This window comes from Stegastes partitus, unplaced genomic scaffold (assembly GCF_000690725.1).
Source record: "Stegastes partitus isolate 25-593 unplaced genomic scaffold, Stegastes_partitus-1.0.2 Scaffold2457, whole genome shotgun sequence".
NCBI lineage: Eukaryota > Metazoa > Chordata > Actinopteri > Pomacentridae > Stegastes > Stegastes partitus.
The window spans coordinates 26,074-51,077 of NW_007580188.1; the positions used below are offsets into that span (position 1 = coordinate 26,074).

A 25,004-nucleotide genomic window follows, 5' to 3' on the forward strand; every position below is an offset into this window, starting at 1 on the left:
AAATCTATGGAAGCAGAGCAGAGCAGCATATTTCAGGTTACATGTACTCATAACTGCTAAAACACAAAACTTTGGTTACAACAACTTTAAGATACATGCTTGAAAAGTCAGAATGTAGGCGTCTGCACTTGGTTAACAAAGTACAAATACTTCAGGTATCTGTACTTTACTTGAGTATTAAATTTTCTGACAACTTTTTCCTTTTACTCCCTACATTTGAACACAAATATCTCTACTTTCTACTCCTTACATTCTCAAAACTGGCTCGTTACTTGTTTCAGCTTCCGCGGATGACGACATGACGTAAACGACGTAACAACAAACGTCTTTGTCTTTCCCAGCAGTGTGCGATTTGTCACTGAAGCTCAACACAGCCCGGCCCGTCTTCATTCAGAGAACTTCGAGATCCAGCTTCTGCTGCGGCTCAATAAAAGAGTTTGGTAGTCGCGAAGAGATGAAGAGATTTCCATGTTGATTACTGGAAACCTGTCCAGCGATTGTGTTTCTCTGTAGCAGCACTGTGCAGGTTCTTAAAGGATGAAAACAATCCTATTTTGTGTGCTTAAAACTTTCTTTGTTTTGCAGAGTTATCAAAAGAGGCATCGCGCATCATCGAACCTGTACTTTGTTACTTTTACTTGAGCAAAGGAGTTGAATCAGTACTTCTGCTTTTACCAGAGTCCATTTTTACACAAGTATCTCTACATCTACTTAAGTAAAGAATGGAGTACTTTTGCCATCTCTGGTTAACTTACATCTTCTTGTTTGGCAAATGCACTGTTAATTGCAGTACCCCCGTTCAGCCACAAGGTGGTACAAGAGAACTAAAGTGTGCTCGACCACCCAGGCCAGGCAGTGAACTTTCACCTTTTTTTTTGCTAAATAAATGGTTATTGTCCCATTAAGGCACCCACACAGTCTTAGAGCTTGTCTTAGTCTCCACATCTTTAAAGATTTGTGCTTGAGGTCTCAACAAGACTCCTGTCAGGATGAACGGGACGCTACGCCTTCACCTTGTTTGAACATCCATAAATGTTCAACAGCATCGATCAGACAGGCTTGTTTCTAATCCGTGACTCACATCAGCACACATTACGCCTTCCACATTAATACAATTCAATCTTATAAAAAGTTGGTGTTTTATTAATATCCACAGGAAATATAATTTGTAAGAGTTGTAATAACCATGGTACAGTACAACAGTCTTATTTTTACATAGAAAAAGCAGGATGATATGCAACATGAAGACATCAACCATTGCACTGCTGAGAATGTCCAAGAAAAAACAAGGCAGAAGACATGGTCCAATCAGCAACAGGCAAAAAGGCTAAAGTTAGTTTTACAAAAAAATCTGTCAGACCTGTGATCCGTTGACAGAAATTCAGCCTTCTGACCAAAAATGTCATCAACTGTCAAAACACAAGTTGTTTTTTGCTTGAGATGGCTCACAGACATGCGCCACTTTGAAAACACTCCCCTGTGCAATTTCCAGGAGCTAATGGATTATGCTTCCCTTGAAGTAAAAAAAACAAAAAACGAAAAAAAAAAAAGAAAGAAAAAAACAAAGACAAGTCTATGTCTGAGCTGTCATACAGGCCATTACACCAGGAACCATCTCTCACAGTCCCTGCGGAGAGATTTGGCAAGATATCGGCTGAGGACAACAGGTTTTTTTGTATTTTTACTTCCGTTCAGTTAAATTCTGCGGCGACTCTAGCAGCTGACTTTAAGCCACAGCCAGTAAGAGAAAGGGAGAGTGAGCTGATCCAAAAGTGGCACCGGACAGTTTCTGGGGTTGGATGCATGTTGTCATGAGGGGGGTGAAGAGGGGAGGGGACGGGGTAAACACTCCGCCGTCAGACAGAGCTCAGCTTAACCAATCCTCTGACAGAGTCCTCGTGTAGCGAGTCCTGGCTGGCCGGGTTGTAGAAGCCCGCCTGCATGGTGTGGCTGTGGCCCAGGGGGCTGCCGCAGTGGAGCATCCCCGGCGGCGAGGGCACTTCCTCTGGGGTTAGAAAGTGGTGGTGGGCCACCGGCTCCTGGAGGGGGTGGCTGTGGTTGTGGCCGTGTCCGTGGATTGGCAGCATGTCGGCGGCTTCGTGGCAGCTGAGGCTGGGGGTGGACGTCGGAGGGGTGGGCTGGCCGAGGGGGAGCGAGGTGCACGGGCCGCCCAGGGTGAGGGAGGTGCGGCCCGGTAGAGAGCCTCCGTTTTCGGGGGAGGCCGTTAGGATGACTGGCTCGCTGCTCTGCTGCTGGAGGAGAGGTGTGGCGGCGGCCTGCAAAACGAATTTGGTGCTCTGAATGCACTGGTCTTGGTCACACTGAGAGAAAGCACCAGCAAGCAGGAGATAGAGGACAACGTGGGGGGAGGAGGAGGTGAAAGTCAGAGAGATCAGGTGCCGGAGGTGAAAGACGGAAATTGAAGGGAATTGAAAATTAGAATGAGAAGGGGGGAAAAAAAAGAACACCAGAATATGTGAAGACAACAGAGGATGGGGAAGGTGATTGGGTGAGGGGGGGGAGGAGGAAAGAGACAGAAAAAAAGATGTTAGTACCCTTGTTAGAATGCAGCACCACACAAAGAACCGGCACCAGCTCGTGCATCCACTCCGGTAAAAACAGAGCTGAAGTCAATACAGAGCTGAAAACACGAAGCTATTAAGTCACCGCTTCGTGGTGTATTGATCTCTGCTGCCTTGCTTTACAATGGAAGTCACATGTCTGAAAGTGGAACAGGTTAGGGCGAGGTACCAGAACCACACGTTATCTAGAGGGAGGTTAGCTGTAACCCACTTAGCCCTTCAGCACCACCGAGTCATCGTGCATTAAAGACCAGCTACAGATGGAAGATCAGTAGGAAAAGTGGCCACTTCTATCCCCCACCAGCCCCAAAGCACTGAGATTGGAAGCACAAAGACGCGACCCGAACATCTCACCTTTCTGTCTCAATCTCACTGACCTAAAAAGAGCAGATTACAGACGTGATTTAAACAGCAGTTGAGCTCCGTCTGACGGTAAAAGAGATGTGGTAACAAGTATTATCAATCCTCTTATCAGCTGCTCTTGACGTATCACCTTTATGGGCTTGGCTACTCTCCAGCTTGTTAAAAAGACCAAACTCAGCGACGGTTACTGGACAGACATGACACAGGAACCTCGCTGCGTCATCACCGGGTATAAAAAAATGAAAACACGGCGCTTCATCATTCTCCTTGTACTTTGTGGCCCACTCGTGCTTTCTAAAGAGTGGAAGCCGGACTGACTCAGCAGCGTCCATCTCCCACAGCAGACACACAGAAGTACGAGGAGCGACGTGCACTCGGACCGCTGATGGATTAACCTCGGATAGCAGACAGCAAGCGATGCAGCGCGGGCCGTGTTTTGGTTGGCTGATGACACAACAAGAGATTTCTTTTCTCTAATCAAAAATTTAAGCCTACATTTATATTTTATACTTTGGAGACGCTTCTTGACTCACTTAAGTATAAAAACACAGGATGACAAATGACAACTATCATAGAAACACAGAATGTAATGAGTCTATTAATCAACTAGCAGAAGACATAACCCCAACTGATAATGCATCAATGGTTCTAATCAGTTCACATCCTGGTTCTCAAATAACTCTTAATGAACATACAGTCGTCCTCAAATGTATTCAAACCCTCCCATTAAAGAAGGAAAAAAAACTGAAATAAGTTGAAATGGACAAAAGCAATAACAAAGAAAATTTTAAGAAAATCATGACATTGCTTTTGAAATGTGGTTCAACAGAAATAAACAATCAAAAAAGCATGATGGGACCCGTAAACTAATATTTAGTTGAACAATCCTTTGAGCCAATCACAAGTGTTTTCTGTAACTCCCAATCAGACTTCTGCACCTGTTTACAGGTGTTTGGATTTCACTGCTCATCAGCAAAGTGCTCTAAATTATTTTTTTAAATTATTCTTTTCAACCACAATTCAAAAGCAATGTCTTATTTCACTAAATTATAATTTAGCAAATTTTTATTTATTATTACTTTTTCCAGTTTCTAGTTATTTGAGTGACTATCGTGATTTTTTTCTTTAATCTAAGGGGATGAATAAACTCGAGGACGACTGTATTTACTGGGTGTTTGTGTCCAACTACCTACTTGCATGTTCATAACATTACAAACTTATCTAAAAAAAAAAAAAAAACAGAAATATTTCCCAAACCATTTATGTTTCATATTTAAACAAGTGTCGAGATGAGACGGTCGATTATATCCGTCTGTGTTATTCCTGACAACACACCCCTGCCTGCTAAAAAAAAATGAGAAGGTGACTGAAAACAAGTCGTACATTTGTACATTTGGTTCGTCGGGTAGATAAAAAGAAACAAGGAGGTCGTTAATCACAGCATCATTAATTGAAAGCGGGGGGCCTCCTGGGTGAATGACTGAGTGAGTAATAAAAGTGAGAGTGAGGCTGTGGGTTGTCAGTCTCCCATCACTCACTGGACAATTATCAGCAACATGATGGTGGTTTATGAAGATGCACTCTGGGGCGCACAGACGGAGGAAGAAGATCCGAAAGGAGGAAACGTGATACTAACATATTTACCAACGGTTAAACCACATTAAATACAAACGCAGACTTTTTTTCAATAAAACACACATTTTCTATCCATTAAGATAGTTTGACTTGTATTTGTAATGATGCTGTTTCCTAATTTATTACTTGGTTTAAGCAAGTTTATGTCTCTTTTCACACTACTTTCTATTTACGTAGGACTTGCATACTTTTCTTTTACATATATTGTATTTAGAATTTCTTAGATCTAGATTTCTAGATGTGTTCCTGTCTTGTTAGTGTTGTGTATCAGTCTCATTCACCACGCCAAACTCCTTGTGTGTGAAAGCTCACTTGGCAATAAAAAGCTTCTGATTGCTATGTTTGTATTGCACAAAACTGAAAGAGAAGCAAAATTAACCCTCGGAACCACAAAGTCTGCCAGCAAGTTTGAAAGACTTTTTTTTTGCCTGTAATTTTTATTTTAAACACTAATTTTGAACACGTTAACAAAAGAACATTTATGGGAAGCGTAGCGTTCCAATAAAAATCTGTGTCCATCCTCTTAAAACGCCAAAAACTCAGACCTTATGGGCGTCACACACTCAGCCCACTTTATCCAGATTGTGTAAAACATGTCCCTGCTGGTCAAGTATCTATTCCCCCCCACCTACCAAGTCAAATTCAAAATGGAGGGTTTGCGATCAAGGTGTAGCGTGAGTTCATATCACACACTGTTACCATAGCAACAGCTCACGGGGGGGCTTCTACAAACCAGGCCGTCAGTTTAGGCAGCATCACAGACAAAGTACATCACAAAGCAACAGGGCTTTCGTCACCCAAACACAAATGTCTCAATGCATCTGCCAACACGGTGCTAAAAATGGCAGGCGGCCGATGTGCGGCGGGCACAACAAGTCAACAAGATGCACATGTGACTTGTTTACTCGGGCCAGCGTGTCTCAAGTCTACACCTCAGATCTGAGTAAAGAGAGAAATCATGATCTCCATGCACAATTACTCATTTCACATCCATCTAAATGGTAATAATGACGATCTGGTCTTGATGAAGAAGGGTAATTAATGGGTTTTAGAATAAGCTGTTTTTCTCATATGCTTTAGTGCTTTTTTGTTTAACAGGGAGAAGAACCACAGGACAAAAAGAAACAACTATTGAGACACAGTGACACGTCTGACAGTCTCATAATGAGGACATTTCTGTTCTTTAGTTGATATCAGACAAATTCCAATAAGTGGCTGACCTCCTACAACCTTCACATCCCTCTGAACCGCAGCAGCTTCTGGATGTTCTTTGTTCCTGTCAAGTTTTTTTTTTCCTGTCACTGTGGGCTCATTTTTTTTTACTACAAAATCAAGTTTTGTACCTCGACAGAAACAGAACCAACATGGTACCAAAGAAACACCACAAGATTTCCCACATGTAACTGGGGAACATGGTGACTCTACAAAACACGGATATTTTAGTTTGACTTAATTTAGGATGTGATAAAAAAAAAAAAAAAAAAAAGGTGTACATTTGGTGATTTCTTAAAAAAGTTAACTTGCTTTCAAAATCTGTTTTTTACGGAGCCCCAGACATGGTCAAAATAAAATTAAATCGTGGCCACAATATAGCTATGACGTGCGCACAAAGAAGCATTTCTTGCACACAAAATAATAATTTGTTCCCACGTTTTAGCTCAATTGTGGTCACGAAATAAGTGTAATGTGTGCGCAAAATAATAATTTGTGGCCATGAAGTAGGTATAATTTGTGCACGAAATATTGTTCCTGGACAACTTGGTAAGCAAATCGAGCACACCTTCATTGCAATACCCTGGGATTTTATTTTAACCATGTCATATCTGGGGCTGGGCCGCAAGGTGGCTCGGTGGTTAGCATCGTTGCCTCGCAGCAAGAAGGTCACTGGTTCGGACACCCGGGATGTTTCTGTGTGGAGTTTGCATGTTCTCCCCGTGCATCATGGGTTCTCTCCGGGTTCTCCGGCTTCCTCCCACAGTCCAGAAACATGTTGAGGTTAATTGGTGATTCTAAATTGTCCGTAGGTGTGAATGTGAGTGTGCTTGGTTGTCTGTCTCTAAGTGTAGCCCTGTGATAGACTGGTGACCTGTCCAGGGTGTCTCCTGCCTTCAACCTGAGTCAGCTGGGATAGACTCCAGCCCCCCATGACCCTAGTGAGGATTAAGTGGTGCATAGATAATGGATGAATGGATGTATATCTGGGGCTCCGTAGTTTGGGGGGTTAAAAGGGCCAAATACAAAGTATAACCACAGTAAAAGTGACAAAGCATACGAATCAGGTGTAATACACTTTCTTCTGTTTTATAACTCAGCTGCTCTTAATCCATCTAATTTCTCTCACAAACGTCTCCTGTATATTCACACTCTTCCTCCTAATAACCCCTCTACCTCTGAAGAAAAGTAATGTGAGACTGTTTACTTCTTGTGGTTTGTATAATTTCTCCAACTCACCCACTGCCCTCTCTAAAACCAACTGGATGACACAATATCATCAGGCCTGAGATGTGTGGTTTATTACTGTTGGCCTGACTTTAACACAGACTTCCACAGTAATGAAGTGATTTTCACCAGCAACTAGGGAGATTATTGAGGATACCCAGAGGAGAATAGTCACTCCTAATGTGCTACTAGTATGTTGTGTTACATAATTGAACAAATGGACACTAAGCACACAGCTGATTGCGTACCACTGAGCAGACAAACGGCCGGCAACCAGTACAACAGGACAACTCGAGCTTCTAATCATGACTGCTATAGAAAACAGATGGCAGTTATTTCTGACTGTGCTAACGTAGGGGAATGTTCCTGTGGCGCTCGGCCCAATACAACCAGTCCATTCAGGACATTAAGACAGATGACATTCACGTCTGACATCTCAATGAGAACAAGCCCGATGAGGTCGAGTTGGGGTGAGAACAAGGGGGCGACTGTGAGGCAGGGCACCAGTGAAAGATGTCTGGTAGCTGTGTGCGAGGAGGCTTTAAATCTAGTTTGTAATGTGTGAGGTAAACAGCTTCACTGAACAACAAAAGACTGGCTGGTTCAATTCAGGCAGCAAACAAACGGGCCAGTGAGGTCAGTGTGGCGTCCTCTTCACAACGAAAGCTATTCTCTGCCAGACTTAAAGAGACAGCTTAACGTCGCAGGATGTATCTGTTTACCGGCCGCGGTGTACCGACTCAGACTGTGTGAATGCCGAGTGTAATTCGTTACACATAATTTCACTCTTGCTCGTTCTTTTTTTTTTTTCCCACTGCAATGCACGGACTGTCAGCATGATGACGAAGCACACGCACAGAAACCGTCCATCTCGATGATGAGCGAACCCTGACAGCGACTGAAAATAGGGAGAGGCAAATGATACATCTCGGGCTGCGGTGCCACCTCAGCACCAGCACCTATTAACGTCCCCTCCTCGCCTTTGTTGACCTAATTTACACAGCAACGCAGAGCGACACGCTGAAAACATCACTGCACTGTTTCCCACAGATTGATTTTGTTTTGTGGTGGCGCAACACAAAATCAACATTGGTCACCATGTATCGATTTTCTATTGTTTTTTTTTTCTTTCCACAATTTAAAATGGATAAAATGTTATTTCAGAGTGAGTTGCAGTCACTCTCTCTTGATCGTTCTCTCACTGACACAGCAACAACACACCCATCTGTGTGAAGCCCCTCCTGTCCGCACACAATATGCATCAAAACTTCATCGTGTGTAGGGGAAGTGATTATATTCCTGTAAATCCACAAATTACGAGTACAACTTCTGCAGAGATTTCTCCAAAACTGACTCATTCATGTTAACTTTGATATGCTAATCTATAATCTTAACACAACAATGTGTATTTCGGACGCCTAACACTTCAAATAAGTATTAGTGAGCATGTAAGAAGCCTCACTGGAAGGATAGTTGTAAGTTACAGCTGAGTTGTTGGGGCTAACATGCTAGTTCCCACCCGGCCCATTAGCTACAGACACCTCCCAACCTGTCCTCTCTTCTTCAAGTCGCCCATAATTCTTATCATACTAGGTCTAGTGAATACATCAAGCTCATCATCCCCAATACTTCTACTTTTTTTGGGCCGTAACTCGACTGGAACACCTTACAAAACACTCCCAAACTTGCAGCTCTGACTCCGCTCACCACCTTCAAGCTTAAAATCCAACAGACTGTAGTTGATCACGCTGGACTTTACCTACATACTTATATATACACACAGACTTTCTTACACCTCATGCACATCTTTTCTCTCTCACATTCATGTGCCCCCATGCTTCTTACTTGTTTATTTTTGTTCTATGTTATGTTCATGTGTCTATTTGCGTCTGTAATATACATGTGAGTTTGTTCCTGTTGGCGCCTCTTGGCCAGGTCATGTTTACAAATGAGAACTGGTTCTCAAACATTTTTACCTGGCAAAATAAAGGTTTAAAAAATAACAGAAAAAAATCACAAACAAAATCCAGTTATCTCAAGAAAGACTTGTTCATTGCAATCTGGACCAATGCCATCATTTTCAATCCAGAGAAATGAAAAACACTGAGTGGATTTACTTCTCCAGAGCGAGAAAAAATGCGTGCCACATGCTGGAAAAGGGTTAAAAATTGATAAAAGTGAAATAATCCAACCTCGTCTGGCCTTTACGCTCCGAGTTATCGAGGCCAGTCCTGAAAGCAGCAGCTAATGTTTACCTTTATGATCACAAACAGCCAGATGAATAATACAAGTCTCTGTAGATTCAACTCCTCAAACTGGCATGATCTGCTCTAGCTTGTGTGAGCTAAGTTTCTGTTAAACGAACAAAGGACAACAGCTGGAGATTCACTCTGTGAGGCAGGCTGCTGTGAGAGATGGTACGTCTCTGTGTGTCATGCTGACCACGGCCTGGTCCAGCTGGAGTTACAGTACAGCCTGTGTGACACTCCACTGCAGTCAAGCACCGGTAAATCCAGGCAGTTTTATTTACCTTCTGTAATGATTTCTCTCTGTAATCCACTGTTTTCCTACTTTATCTGGCTGTTCACATTACAAGCACGGGGTGGCTTTCATTGCGAAGCAGTTAGAGGAAAACAGTTTAAATGTGTACGGGCAATGACCATTCATATAAAAGTCTATCTACAAAACGGTTATTTCCAGCAATTTTTAGGAGAAGCCACAGTGAGCTTTTAGATAAAGACTGCACTCATCTAATCCTTCAGCCAAGTAATAAACTTAATTTACTGTGCTCTGCTGTTGTGTGGAAACCTATCTGCTGTAACTGACATGACAGGGAAAGATTTCTGACTTGCTTCTTTACTAAAGAACAGAAGTTTGTTTTGGGAAGCATCGTAGCATATATATATGTGTCAGCTACATTATCAGAAATAGAACAGAAACATTTCTCTGCTAACGGTGCTGCCCTAAACTGACCCAATACAGTATTTCAGTTAAAACACAGTATTTAATGCATCCACTGCCTTTAACTATTCTATCCCAAACAAACTGAACACCAAAAACATCTACAGTCGTCCTCAAATGTATTCAAACCCTCCATTAAATCCACAACAGTCACTCAAATAACTAGAAACTGAAAAAAGTAATAATAAATAAAATTTTGCTAAATTATAATTTTGCGAAATAAGACTTTGATTTTGAATTGTGGTTGAAAAGAAATTAAAAAAAAAAAAAAAAAAAACTGTCCCAGACAAATTACAGCACTTTACTGATGAGCATTGGGCCAAAATCAAAAAAATCTGATTGAGAGTTACAGAAAACCCTTGACAGCAGTGATTGGCTTGAAGGGTTGTTCAACTAAATATTAGTTTACGGGTCCCACCATGCTTGTTTTTTTTGGTTTTCTGTTGAACTACAATTCAAAAGCAATGTCTTGATTTTCATTACATTTTTATTTATTATTACTTTTGTCAATTTCAGCATATTTCAGTGACAGCTGTTTTTTCCCCCTCCGTTAATGGGAGGGTATGAATAAACGTGAGGACGACTGCAGACCAACTGCAGCATCTTAAGTCTGCATTTTTACTTCTATAAAGTCATCCTGAAGGAACAGGACAGACAATCGGACAGTGTCTCACCATGTGGCTTTGCTGAGACTGGGTGGCGCCATACATAGTGATGCCATTGGTCGGCGGTGCCAACTGCGGTGCGTCTGATTGGATAAAGCCTCGTCTGTCAATGAGACTAACGAGAGAAAAAGCAAAGATTAGACAAAGACATTGTTTGTGAAGATTCAGCGAATACTGTCACCAACAACCAAACACATAGAAGAGAATGAAAAACACAGAATAACACCATCAAACACATTCTTTGCAGCTACGAAAGGCTTTAAAGGTAAAGATGTAGAAATGAAATGCAACATACTTAGATCCAAGTCAATGTTACTGGAGATGGAAAGGATTACAATCGTGCAAATAAGCTTGTGTGCCAATTGTAAATAGTGAAACTAGCTGGGCGAAGAAGTAAGTTGTATACAAACTTCATTACTCAAGTCTTGACCATGAGGAAGATCGAGTGAGTGCAGACGCTCATTTTTTCCCCCTCACACAGACATTCGCACAAACACATAAAATCGCAACTTGGTAATAAATCACAGTGGTCCTGCAGTGGAGCAGTGGAGTGAATCATTGTTTCTGTCCCGACGTTAACGCTGCAGAACTCTGACGCAGCCGGTTAGACAACAACCTGCTGACCTTTGGTATGCGTATGCACATGTGTGTGGTCACGGTCTACATACAGTAATAGTGGCTATTTATTAGCCAGACAGAGGTTGATAACACAGAGAAGTCTCTACATTTGTGGTGTTAAAGTGAGGTAATCATTTAGTATTTGGACTGGGTTGGAATCAGTTAAAAAAAAAAAAAAGCGGTTTGCTAGAATCACAGAAATAAGCTCTGCAAATCTACTGCAGCAGCCTGTGGTTCTGGCAACAAAAGTCTGCAAATGCGTTTAGGAGCAAACGGGCATGAAAACATGTAGCTTGATGCATTTTAAAATGTGAGTCAAGGTCTTAGCAGGGAATTAAACATAAAAGGCTTTGCGTCTGAGTGTGCTCGTGTGAGAGGCAAGCGTTGCCTTGCCGAGTCCGAGGGTGAGGTGAAACATTCCTTTCTTAGTGGTGGAGCCAGCTGTGTGATGCCTGTGGCCACACAAACACACTCACATGCCCAGATGGCAGCCACCTGTGCATTGAGGACTCTCCTTTGCCACCCACTGGAGTCATTATTGGAGATTTATGGTTTGTGATGGCCAGAGCACAGAGCAGCCAGATAACACCCGTAGAATATTCCTAAAAGCCTCCATCACAGCCCTTCTTATACTTTGCATGTGTTTGTGTGCATCTATGTTTAGGGAGGCATTTGGTAAACTGGAGATTGTAGGTTTCTTGCACCATCTATTTGTGCTTCACGGTTCGATGAATTAAAAGCAAAAAGGCGGCGTTAAAGGCTCCAGAAGGGTTAAAGATATTTGTGACATCCTGACAATGTCACTTTGAGTGTCTTCAAAGTGGGTAAAGTGGCCTTTAAAGATAACAGCAGAGAGTGGGTATCTCTGTTCTGTGGGCACTCTGTTCTAACCGTGATAGAAGAAAAAGAAAGAGCAGCTTAAGTCGGAGGAATCGGCAGCTACAGTTTCACAGAATGAGCGACGTTGGGCAAAATGCTGAAGTGAAAGAAGCTGGGAGGTAATGTACGATGTGTACTGACATTTACAGTCACATGGACGTGAGAATGTTGCTGTGACAGCTGGCCTGTATTTTTTTTTTCTAAATCATATAAACAGAAAAAAAAAAAGAAGCATGAAATCTAATATATCAAGCCAACTTTGATCTGAAGACTTGGTTAAAATAGGCCTGAAATCCTTTCCACTCTTGCAGTATCTTTGCTATGTATAGAGAAACGGCTGCAGGCAGGCTCATTTCAAAGCAGCTCTTCACATCAAACACAGTCTTGACTAACAGTTCTATTTTAGCCTTTGGACAAAATGGAAAATTACAATGAGAGGGGGAAAAAAAAAGGAATAACAGGTGCTGTGACCTATTACCAAAAAAAAAAAAAGAATGGGTTTTACTCAGGGCATGGGATGATAGGGCATATGTCATCATCTGAGCATCTGGGACTGCATAAATCACCTCATAAAAAAAAAAAAAAATCACACGTGCACATTCACAGACGCGTCATACCTCGGTGGCAGGGGTCCACACAGCGCCGCGCAGCAGTTGGTGAATATATTGCCATGGCTGTACGGGTTGTAGTTGTCCTTCCCTCTTTTAGAAGACCACGAGCCTTTTATCTGAACGAGACCACACAGCGTTATGAGTCACGCCTTCGGTGGGACAGACAAATAACTCAAGCGTCGCTGATAAACAGAGCAAAGACTGCTGTTGGTGCATTGTGGTGCTAAAAGTGCTCGTGGCCAAGGCGGTGATAAAATCCACAACCTTGGGCGTTATAACCAACCGAGCTAACCATCCTTGCTGACACATGACTCTCTCTCCGGTCTGACGGAGGTGAAAAGGATTCAGGGCTCAAGCTGCGAGCACATGACCAGAGTGAGTAAGGTTCTGCTTCCCTTTGATATCTAGTATTGTGCAATGCAAAAGCTGGAAAGTACAATAACACAGAAACACACACAAAGATGATGCACTAAATTAATAATTATTAACATTAATAACACAGAGATAACACTAATGCTACTTCTAGGTCACTGAAAATTTAAAAGAAAACCTATTTTCAAACGCTTCATCACGAACAAACCTCCAACGTTTTTGAGTCATTTTAATAACACACACAAGATGCCTTGTGATTTCCTTGATGTCTCATTATTCTGCAGTGTACATTTTAGATTACGTTACATGTGGGGTGCTTTTCATCATCCTGTCTTATTGTTCCTCGTGACTCCTCTCCTCTCGCGACCTGGTTCCGATGTCATGAAGGATCTTTGAATTACCTGAATAGGCTTCTGGGGAAACTTAGACCACAGAAGAACAGAAGAAGCGTACGCTACGCGGAAGTCTTTTATCATATGTGTATAAATGCCGTACTTTTGTGGGTGTCGCTTTGATTTGACGGGCGATACGATGGGGCAGGACATCATAAGTAACTGGTGTCGCTTATGACTGACGCTGTGGAACAAAGGATTTCTCATTTGGCAGCTTCAGCTCCTTTGTTTTGTTATTTCTCTTCTACTTCTCGCATCCCTCTTTCGCAGAGGAAGAGATGCGAGTGAGGGGAAGTGAGGAGCCACGCTAGCATAATGAAAAGCACCCCTGGTACATTCCACTTCCTGTTCATACTCACGTCTTCGTTGGTGGTCTGGTTGGAGCTGATCAGGTAGGTATGGAAGCCTGAGAGGCCCACTATGGACCAGACAGAGAAGAAACACACCACCACCTCCAGCACGGTGACGCCATTAGGTCAAGGAACAATCCTCTGCTGTTGATTTAATTTAATCTATTCTTAAACTTAGTGCAACAGACAATAATATGAAAGCCCACGCACACAACCCAGACCCATATGGAGACAGCATGGACACAAAAAAAAATGCAGTTGTAGCAGCTAGCATATTGACCTACAGCCTGAGGGCTGTCCTCCTCTTGCCAATACTTCCTAGTTACCAGTTCATTTGGCTGGGACTGCAGAACACTGCTCATTTTCTCTGCTCCACATAAAGCACAAAGCACAGACACTGTTCAAGATGAATCCTTCTGCCATTACAAAAATGAACCACAGTAACCCATACCGCATGGACTACATCTTAGAATACGGTTTCTAAAGGAGCATCTTATTCATAAATTGACATACACATATCCAGACGCTACAAATCCACGGCTTAGTACAACAAGTAAGAGCCTGAGGGCGTACTGAGGAAAAAAAAAAAAAAAATACTTGGTGGGTCAGTAAATATTACATCCTCAAAGACCACAAGGCAGTCTGTACTGTACCAGAAAGATCAACAAAATACCCTCACTCTCCCATTTTCTCTCTTTTAATCTTCTTCTTTCTCTCTCTTCCCAATCTCTTCCTCCGTAGCAAGGACAAAACATGTCATCATTCTTCTAGTACAAAAGGACTGCTACGATAGTATCGACTGCAATTCCCCTTTATTAAAGCCCTGTAGGACACAGGACGTTATCAGCTTGGCTTGGCACACATTTCTCTGCCGGAGAGTTATCTCACTCAGCCATAGAGAGAAGGGCAGAAAGAGAGAGAGAGTCAGTGTCACAACCCTATGCTCCGAGCTTGATTTGTGGATTATGAATTGCATTGGGTATCATTTTGAGTTTATCAACTAATTGACATTCACTTAGGAGAATCTGGTTAAGTGAGAGAAGAATCCCAAATAATTCGAAGCCCTTCTTTCTACGTTGCCATAAAGAGTCATGAGGTGCTTTATTACCATCTTTGATTTAAAGGTGGAATAAAATTCAGGTTCAGTTTTCTTCCTACCGAACCTTATGTGCAAAAGCCTGCAGCAGAGGCAACATTAAACTTAAATTATGATGGCAACGATTTACAGTTAAAAGCCAAGGTCAAATGGTGTGAAACTAAACTCTGCTCCAGTGTCAAAATAAAACATTTTACTTACTTGGACTTGCCACGGTAAATATCTCTGGTGTTGTGTGAAGACATTAAGTCGACTTACAGTGTATTTGTAACATCTACAGCTTAAGACGTCCGGCACACGTCTGCTATCTATCGCATCAACACGCTCGCGCTCGTATCAAATCTCCCTCACGCAGCATCTCTGTAGAGGGAGAGGGGCAAGTTAAAGCCAGATGAAATTAAAGAGCGGCTAAATCAATCGACGGAGACAGAGCGCGACCTGCCTTCTTGCGTGCTGCGTTATCCCAACGGAACGGGATTATTCGGACACACACAAGTCATGCAACTAGTATGACTCTGCAGAAAAAAGGCAGCGGCAAAGGATCGAAATGAAACATGCAAAATAAGTTGAACCTACTGAATCAAACTGTTGGTTCTCACTCAAGTTAGTCAAGGTAAAAGGAATACAGTGGTAAAAAAAAAATATGGGATGACAAGAGTACGGCAAAAACACTCTTATAAACACACTAATAACATAAAATGCAAGTAAATGCAAAAGGATATCTGGCAGGGCTGTCTTTGAGCGCGTTGAGGAACCCGCTTCGATGGGACACTGCGACTGGAGACACAGACAGAGTTTCCATTAGACCACAGTGCAGTTGTGTTTACTCTTACATATCTCGTATAAAATCAGCATTAAACACCACCCGCCTAATGGGGAACTTGTATCAGATATGTAGTGCTGGCCGCTACCTGCTGCAGACACTTGGGTGAAGTTTGAGATGAACTGAGATAGGCTTGAGTGTGCCCACTTAAATTGGAATTTAACTTCCAAGTGTGGAGAGTAAGAGGACACAGCCAGAAGACCACAAACACAGGCTGGCCCGCTGTATGCGGCAGTAGGAGACATCTCTATAGCTCCCATTAGCCAGACGGAGTGGCTACTTATTCGCTTATTAGAAAGACGTGTCAATTTTAAACTGCTGTTTACAAAATAAATGTTGAGAAGCGCTGTAATTACCTCTGATCTTGGGCATTGTCGAGCAGGTTTTATCACTACTGTACTGTGGTGTCTCTAATATGCTCTGACGCCCGGTGGGACAAAAGATAATAATAAAAATCACGGAATTAAAACTCCTATGATGCCTTTTTGTCAAACCTGACAGCACTTGGACTCAACACAGCATGGCTACAATCAAAGGAAAGAGAACAGCTAAAAGAGTATTAATCATCACTACAAGCTAATCTTGACCCATATTTCTGTCCCCTGTGCAGCATTGATCCGCTGACTTGTCATTTAAACACACACACACACACACACACACTAATGGGGAGCCCAACAGTCCGCTGCCTGCTCCCAGCTGGAAAGATGGTAACAAGCCAGAACGCTGCAGCATTTCACGACGCCCACTTGCAACCTGCTGGCTCGAAACACACCAAGAACACAGTCAGGAGGAGTGTAAGTCTGTGCCATGCCTGAGAGCACATGTCCTTTTCTTTTTTTTTTTTTCTCCTTCTCTTCAGCTACTTACGTAAAATGATGTGCGTGATGGCGAAGGCGAAGATGAAGATGGTGAGGAAGGAGAGGGAGAGGATGAACATGTAGAAGAAACGGTAGTTCCTCCTTCCCACGCAGTTCCCCACCCAGGGACAGTGGTGGTCAAAACGCTCTGCATGGACAGACGCAGACAGACGGAGGGAGAGTAAAAGAGTTTATTCTGGACACAAGGACAAACGCCTACAAGTCTTTTATGCCATCGCATTGCTGCCACAGTGATGCATCCCCTGATTAAATATGAAGTCTTTGTCATGTGTTTGTTTAAAAAAATAAATAAATAAAAAAGATATCAGGTTAAGCAACAGTGGTTGAGAAATCATGCTTCCCCAGCAGAAGCCTAGTTGTGTAAACCGTGCTTTCTTAATTCTGGATTAAGACAACTGCATGATGTTTAAAAACAACTAGGTTACATCAGTGCACAAATCTAGAACTGTGGGAAATTAGGGGAAAGGGGAAACGTCCCTCTGGGTCTTGGCATAATAATATACACATTTTTCACATAGCACGAGCTGGCTATTTATATAAACTAGCTAATAAAAGTTCGAGGCCTGCCGACATGACTGTGTAAGGCTGAAAATCGCCCCGTGCCACTGTGGGACCGTTTGAGGTTGAGAGGGTGAAAGAAGCACTTTGCTGGGTCAACAGATAAAAGTGACGCCATTAAGACCTCAATCAAAGAGTGTTTGAAGACAAAGAGAGGCAGAGAAGTTAAAAGTGTTGTCAATACGCCGTAAAGATCATACAGATGAGAGAGACTGAGGCTTTCCAGTATGTTAAAACTGACACGAGTCTGATAGTCACCTTGGTGTTATTGTGCAGCACAGAGGAGGCTTTTTCATCCAAATCTGTGTTGTTTAAATGAATAAAATGCCTAAAAATAAGTAAATACTCCCATGTATTCAGTTTGAAGTGTTCAGATCTTTGAAAAAACATAATGTGCTATGCTTTCCAATTAAAATTAGTCTGTGGTATTTGATTCAGAGGAACTGCAAACAGCTCCAGCACACTTATCATTTGCCTGATTGCTCTGAGAATGGAGGACTTATTGTTAGGATTTAATCAGCCTCAACTCTGTCGTCCTATCTGAGTGTGAACTACTAGCTGTGCACAGTGGTAGCTACTTAACTAATTAATCAGAGCCATTATTTGTTTAGTGAGGGGAAATGACCTGCTTTTGTCTCCATTAGTCAATGCCTGGTTGAAATGTGTCGGGGAAACGGAGCCTTTAGTCAGACGGAGGGGGGAGTCAAATCTGATTATCGCAAAAGTGTGCCGGAGGTCATTAATATTAGATAATCAACGACACCAAAACAGCAGAAAAGACTTTAGATTCATGCCCGCTTTGTCTTTAGACATCAATGAAAACGTCAATGCAGGGATGTATTTTATTATGAAACTCGAAAAAAAGAGTAAAGTCCCTCCAAACGACACGAGTCTGGTTTTAACTAGTGATGCACGATATTAAAATTTCTGGCCGATACCGATATTAAGATTTCTGATATCGCCGATAACCAATATTATCGATGTCGATATTCAATTTTTGTTCACACTGATAAATGGGTAAACACTGAGAAACTATTCAGAAGAAGCCCAAATTAGAACACAGTCTTCTTTATTACAGAACAATAATAAAACATATTTAAACATATTTAGGAGCATTTAAGTAAAAACATCTGTGAAATAGCAGCAATATCAAATGTAGAGACGAAGACACTAATGTTAGACCATCATTGGCTACATTTGTTTACTGGACCGATACCAATATATCGAAAAAACATTAATATCGGCCGATATATCGTGCATCCCTAGTTTCAACTTTTTAGATCAATCGTACACTTCATGGATCACGAGGAGTTAAAGGAGTTTGAAACAGCAGCCAATAAAAGGTTTTGGCAGCTCAGTGGCACTATCCTTCTTATGATGATTGTAATTCAAAACTAAAAGCTTAAAACACAGCTCTTAAAGTTTAATAATGAGCTAATATATTCTTACTTAGGTGTCAATATTCTTTTGATGTGTTTTTTTTTTTACATAGCAATGCAATTTCCCCAAGGGAATCATTGAAGCTTTATCTAATGTCCTCTAACAGCACACAGCCCCATAATCACTCCTAAAATAAACCCCTGAAATCAGTATTTGTAACACTTACAGTTAGAATCTAAACACAAACAGTCAGATCTTCTTATGCTGCTGTGTACAGTGTGAAGGAAATAACAGAGCGTGACTTCAAGGGAACTGATGTGTGTGTGTGTGTGTGTATCATAATTCTGTGCTCTTATAAGCTTCTTCTATCACTCCCCAAGGGATAACCCTCTTAAAAAGGAAGTGACTCCACCATGTTCCTATCCTCTACATCCACCAGGGAGGGCCGATCCATTCTGTCTCCTAACTTATTTAAGAGCTTGTTATCCCCCTGGCTTTTACAGCACCAGAGGCACAGAGAGAGAGAGAGAGGCAGTGAAGTCAAGAGTCAGGGGGAACACTCGTGAATTTTTTTTTCATCGCCACCGTGATGCCCGTTTTCAGTTTAAGAGCAAATGCCAATCCAGTTTGCTGCTAATGCTGATCATTTTAGAGGTAGAGGCCATGGTTCAAAAAGTCCAGAAAATAAAATGTAAGTTCTTTTCGTCTTGGTCTATTTCCCTGCAGCAGTATTCCTGCAGATTATCTCAATGCTGGGTGGAGACGAAACGCTTTGAGAGTAGGCTGGAAAGTATTCTCATGAAAGAGACACCAGTTACGACGGACATTCATCAGCAGAGTTCATCCCTCCCACCCACCTGCCATCCGGACAGTCCAACTATGCGTCACTTTCTCCTTTTTTAACTTCCCCTCCCATCTGCGGTTCACATCTCCCAACTGTGATCAAAACATTGTGTTTAAACCTTCTAATCGAGGATCTATACTTTCAAAAATGACGCCGCTCTGTGTCAATGTTTGATTTGGAAAAAAGCATCTGCCGCCATTGTTCTGCTTTAAATAAATAACATTTATCTCATCTTGTGTTTTCAGAGCAACATAGCAACACAACTTCAAAGAGCGAGCCTCATTAGTCTCATTTCATAGTTTGATCGTGCACTTGAAATGTGCACAAAACCCACCTCTGTGTAACGACACACATAGCCTGTTTGCCAGAATGACTGCCCATCCATCTTTGTGTTCGGCTCCCAGTCTGTCTTCCTTCCTGCCAGCGTGCATCTGCTGCATCTGATTACCACCTCCTCATCTTTTTTTTTTTTTTTTCCCTGTGTTTACAACTTCCTCATCTTTGTCTCCCAGGTTTTCAGTCAGCTCCGCTTCTGACAGGAAAATAGACATTCAAAGGCAGAGCTGTCTCTGAAGAATGACGAGCACAAAAAACCCTGATGAGGAAGATGCAGACGTACCGGGTCTCTGAATCTCTGTCTCCATCTTTTAGTAATTGCCTTGCTGTGCTCTTCACTTTGTCCCCAGAGACTGAGCATGTGGCTGTGAAGAGCAGCAAAACTCAACCATTATGCTGCTCTTTTTTCCCCCCTCTTTCTATTGTTCTCACTGTAACTATTCCATCCCGGCTGTGTTTGGATGTTGATTCCTCCAGGCATACAGCGGTGTGTACTGTTTATTCCTTGTAGGTCTGCATCGCAAAAAGCAACATTTACCTTGGCTTGTGTTCTAATATACAGTCTTTGTAGAATCAGTATGAGCATGATTTGTCTGATTTCTGTGAATAGTGTGTGTGTGTGAGAGAGAGAGAGAGGTTGGGGGAAGGTAGGTGAACTCTGGCAGCATTTTATCACAGGAAATGTGCTATTTTTAAAAAGGCCTAAATACTAGCCATACTGCTGCTTGCCTATCATCAGATTAAGCTTTATAGATCTTTACCGAGCTTACTCTGGCCTTTTATTAAAACACATGAGCCAAAAACTGCTGACACCTACGTCTCAAGATCATGTAAACGTAAAAAAAAAACTCCCAACAACCGGAGACCGTCGTCATAACTCACCCACACAGTTGTCACAAAGGCTGCAATGGGAGGCACGTGGTGGTCTGAAGATCTTGCACGTGAAGCAATACTTCAGTTTGACTGTCTGGCCGTTGATGACCACCTCCTTGGTCCTGGGAGGAGGCCGGTAGCCGGTACCGCCGTTAGCTACATCTGTGGAGAGAGAGAGGGGAAAACAAAACAAGTGAGAATTCCAGTGGATAAACTGTTAACACATTATTAATGCAGAGCTCCCACACGCGCCGTTACCGTGTTCATGTGGTGATATTGGTGTACATGTGGTATGAATATTTCAGTGGCATAAAAATACTATTTATTCGGGAAACCTGTGTGTGGGATGTGGAGACTGAGAGTAAAATGCAGATTTAAAAAAAAAACAAGGAGCCTACGTTACGAATTGTGGCTTTAGTGGTAGTATTGTGTTGAAAGAACACAAGGAAACTACAGTAATCTAAGAGGTAATTAGCTACAACAGGAGAAAACTGACAAAGCAAGATTAGAAAGAAATTTAAATACTAAATAAATTCAGTACTACATGGCAAAAATATTTCAAAACACAATAAAAAATTTTTTTTTTAACAAAACAACACTAACATTTACAGCAGTGGTTTTCAAACTGGGGGTCGGGACCCCATGGTGGTCCCAAGATAATTTCAGGGGGTCGTCAGATCATTGTATAAAAATAAATAAAGCCCACATTCATCAAATAAATTTGTATTACGGCTGTCAAAATTAAAAGTGTATACTTCTTCCCACTCCTTTTTCGAACTTGTTAATATTATGATTTGATTATGCGACATTATTATTATTTTTTGTTCTTTTTAAAATGATTTTTTGTTTTTGTATTTTTTTCCCCTTTCAAATAAACTCAATTCATTCATTAATTGAAAAGAAAATCAACATGTTGATGTAAAGAGATTAATCTGTGGAGTTAACACATTCATTTTTAACGCATTAATGCATAAACAACAAAGTTATTACTCATGCCACATTAAAAATTCAAATTGGGGGATCACAAACACAAACTTATCTTGAGGGTTGTGGCTCAAACTGTTTGAGAACCACTGATTTAGACTATAAACTTTTTATTTTACACCCTATCAAATGTTTTTTTCTCTTTACTGGTGCAGCACTACTCCGATAATAACCTCTACTTTACATATTGGACGACTAACGCAGCTCCAACAACAAAGAGCAGTTAATAATTGTGTGAAGGGTATAGATTTTACTAATGGCTGGCAGATCTACACCGGCAGTGCACTGGGATAAATATCACGCTGCTTTCAAAACCTTTTGAAAATGGAAATAGTAAAATCAGCCACCTGAGACGCCACAAAAGGCGCAGATAATACACGTCTTTGTGTGTGTAGGATGAGTCAGTATTATCCACTCGATTTTACTGTCTAGAAGCAATGTGTTCGGGTTGTCTGGTTTAATTTGTCTCGAGATGGATGCACCTCAACGAGGCTATGATTAAATAAAAATCTTCACTGATCTGCTGCTATCTTAAGCTCTGGTAAAAAGGTACATGTCATGATAGGAGAAGCTTAAAAAGGTTAGAACACGGACAACCCACACAGCTCATTAATTTTAATTAGCTCCACCATTTTAGCTCCTTTGTGCGAGCTATACAGCCTCTGCGGGTCAAACTTGACAACCAGAACCAATCTTTTGCGTGGCTGACAGAACACGCTAAAACCATCAAGTCGTGTCTTTTTCTGCATAAAATGAAATCAGCTGTTACGGTGACTTAAAACTGCAACCGAGTTCACTGAACAACACAAGTCTGGAACTCAACATGCACTTAACACCGCAATCCTCAGACTGGGATGAAAAGAAGAAGAAGAAGTAGAAATGGTGGCAAATTGCACTGAGTGGCTTTTGGTGGAGTAAGACAGCAGTGATGACGGGCTAAACGGTAATGATGGGAGCAATGATAGTGATTTTCAAGCCATAAAAGGTAAAGCCTGTATCCTATTATTGCGGTGCTTGCTTTGAGCACTCTCACGCATGCTGGGAGTAGAAGATAGTGTGTGTAGGAAGATCATTTTGAGATCATTTACACAGAGGCCTGAAGCATTGCTAACAGAGTGGTATGTATGTGTGTTAGTGGTGGTGGGGGGTTTGTGGGGACTGAGAGGTTTGTGTGGGTGTTTGACATTTCTAAAGCAGAGCAGAGGAAACGCAGCCTGTGAGTTCTTTTTTTTTCTATTGAATTCGTCTCTATTGTGATCAATGCCTACAGAGCGCTCCACTCTCTTCGTACTCCTTCTGTCCCTCTGCCCTCGCAGCACAGCGCATTGATGGAGGCAGAAACGAGAGGGAGCGCCAGAACAATTGGGAGCACAATTCAGGTTCCGCCGTGTTAAAATCTCCAGGAGACGCTCCATTGTTACGGTGCTCATTGCGCAGTAAAATCTACAGTAATATTAGCTCCTGTCAGGTAAAATAAAGCGCTATGACAACCAACTTGTGAAGCATCAGAGGAACCTGTGTGTTCTGAGATCTCTAAGCGACATTGGGAGGTAGAGAAAGATGCATATTGGCATATTTATGTCATATCAAACAGAGTAATTAAAAGATGCTGACGGAGGAGATAAAACTCAACAGTAGCTCTCAATAATCATATCAGGTAATTAACACCCTGAACCCCAAAAACCTGCCAGCAGGTTTGAAACGCATGTTATTCCTAAATGTCACTATTTATCATAGCCAGAAACTGAAACAAGAAGAATTTCACTTCTTCAACAGTCCTTGAACTTTCGGTTTTGGTGAGAACAAAACAAACATATCTGAGCTGGAAATCAGGACATTTCATCATTCTGAATGTCTCATTTCTGAAGAAAAACCAAAAAACAAACATCTGCAGTAATTAGATTTTGCAAAAAAAAAAAACAACCCTAAAACTGAGAAGCAATGACCAACAGTCACACAACAAAAGTTTGAGTCCTTTTTGGCTGAACTGCAGACTGTGTTGACACCAAGCAGAGACAAGCATGGAAATAATGTAAAAATGCATCCATAGTGTGCAGAGCCACCATGTTTTTCAACTGTTAGTAACAACTGTGGGCACTTGGAGAAAGCTTGCACATGTTGATTCCATAGTTTAAATATAAATATCTATATTTTTGTATGATTATAATCATTCTAACTTTGCTGTTCTGCACAAAACCCATTTTGGAGCTCTCCTTACTTCTGATGATGGTCGTACTATTTCCAAAGAGGTGCAGGACTTTATACTTCAGAGAAAACTGAGCACATAAAGAGTAAAATGAGTGACATGAGAGAACAACGCCCACGAGTTGCTTTGAGGGGTCCAGGGGGATAAACACAGTTTTGTGTGCGTCGGCCTCACTTGTTAATGAACAGTTAATACGACACACTAACATGATCCAACTTAGGTTTCTATGGCTACGAGACCAGCAACAGGAGTAACGAGCATGAAATAATGCATGAAGATTTCCAAGCCAATAATGGGTTTTCCCATTCATTGCATACCGCCGACATACTATGAATACAAAATAAGGCAACACAATCAGTTGTGGCAGCAGACATGTGGCACCACTCATACAGTCTCGGTGACTTGCAGACCAACAGTACAACAACCCTTACATCAGTCTTCAGAACGGATTTTAATAATTTATGTAGATACATATTTTTTTGGGGGGGGCTTTTGACTTTATTTAGAGCAGTCGAGAGACTGGAAAGAGGGGAAAGGAATAGGGAGAGACCTGCAGTAAAGGGACGTGAGCGGGATTCGAACCCACGACCACTGTGTCAGGGAAATATAGCCCCTGTTTACTGGTCGCCCGCTCAACTAGGTGAGCTGTAAGGGCGCCCAGGATTTTTATTTTAAATGTATAGAATGCTTTTCTTACTGTAGGCTCAAACTCTTCTAAAATTGTAGAAAAAGAAACAACATTATACCATATAATTCAATCTAATACACTGACAATGTATAGTACAAGTTTATAACAGTCAGTTTCTGACCTTCTCCATGCGGGCAACAATAAAAAAGCAATACTATGACATTTAAAATCAGTAAAAAATGATGTTATTGTTCACTCTCTGGGGGACAAAAACATGACAAGGTAGGATCAGTTCAACAGCTCATCAAACTCTGGTTTTAAAGTTTGTTGTAGAGTTGAATCAGTACATTTAGGGATGAACAAAAATGAAACTATATCATCTTCTCATATAGGGCTGCAAGGTGGAGCGGTGGTTAGCACCGTTGCCTCGCAGCAAGAAGGTCGCCGGTTTGCGTCCCGGTGAGGACACCTGGGATCTTTCTGCATGGAGTTTGCATGTTCTCCCCGTGCAGCGTGGGTTCTCTCCGGGTT

The 25,004-nt window shown here is 41.8% G+C and overlaps 1 protein-coding gene across 1 annotated transcript; it reads right to left on the minus strand.

The window, feature by feature from the left end:
• Positions 1–1,115: 1,115 nt before the first annotated feature.
• LOC103375073 (probable palmitoyltransferase ZDHHC14) lies at positions 1,116–24,663 on the minus strand. The gene is made up of 9 exons (XM_008305266.1): positions 24,655–24,663; positions 23,858–23,915; positions 20,665–20,817; positions 16,654–16,791; positions 15,686–15,740; positions 13,877–13,979; positions 12,760–12,869; positions 10,655–10,760; positions 1,116–2,321 (listed from the first exon to the last, which is right to left on the minus strand). Exons 1-9 carry the CDS (start codon positions 24,661–24,663, stop codon positions 1,857–1,859), a joined length of 1,197 nt encoding a protein of 398 aa, XP_008303488.1. The 3' UTR covers positions 1,116–1,856.
• Positions 24,664–25,004: the final 341 nt, after the last annotated feature.

Bases quoted from the DNA above. Each gene is read 5' to 3' on its own strand.
- LOC103375073 (XM_008305266.1), bottom strand. The intron at 16,792-20,664 runs GTGAGTTATGAC...CTGTCCATGCAG, and splicing joins CCTTTGTGACAACTGTGTGG to AGCGTTTTGACCACCACTGT. The intron at 2,322-10,654 runs GTGAGACACTGT...GCTTTCTCTCAG, and splicing joins AGTCTCAGCAAAGCCACATG to TGTGACCAAGACCAGTGCAT.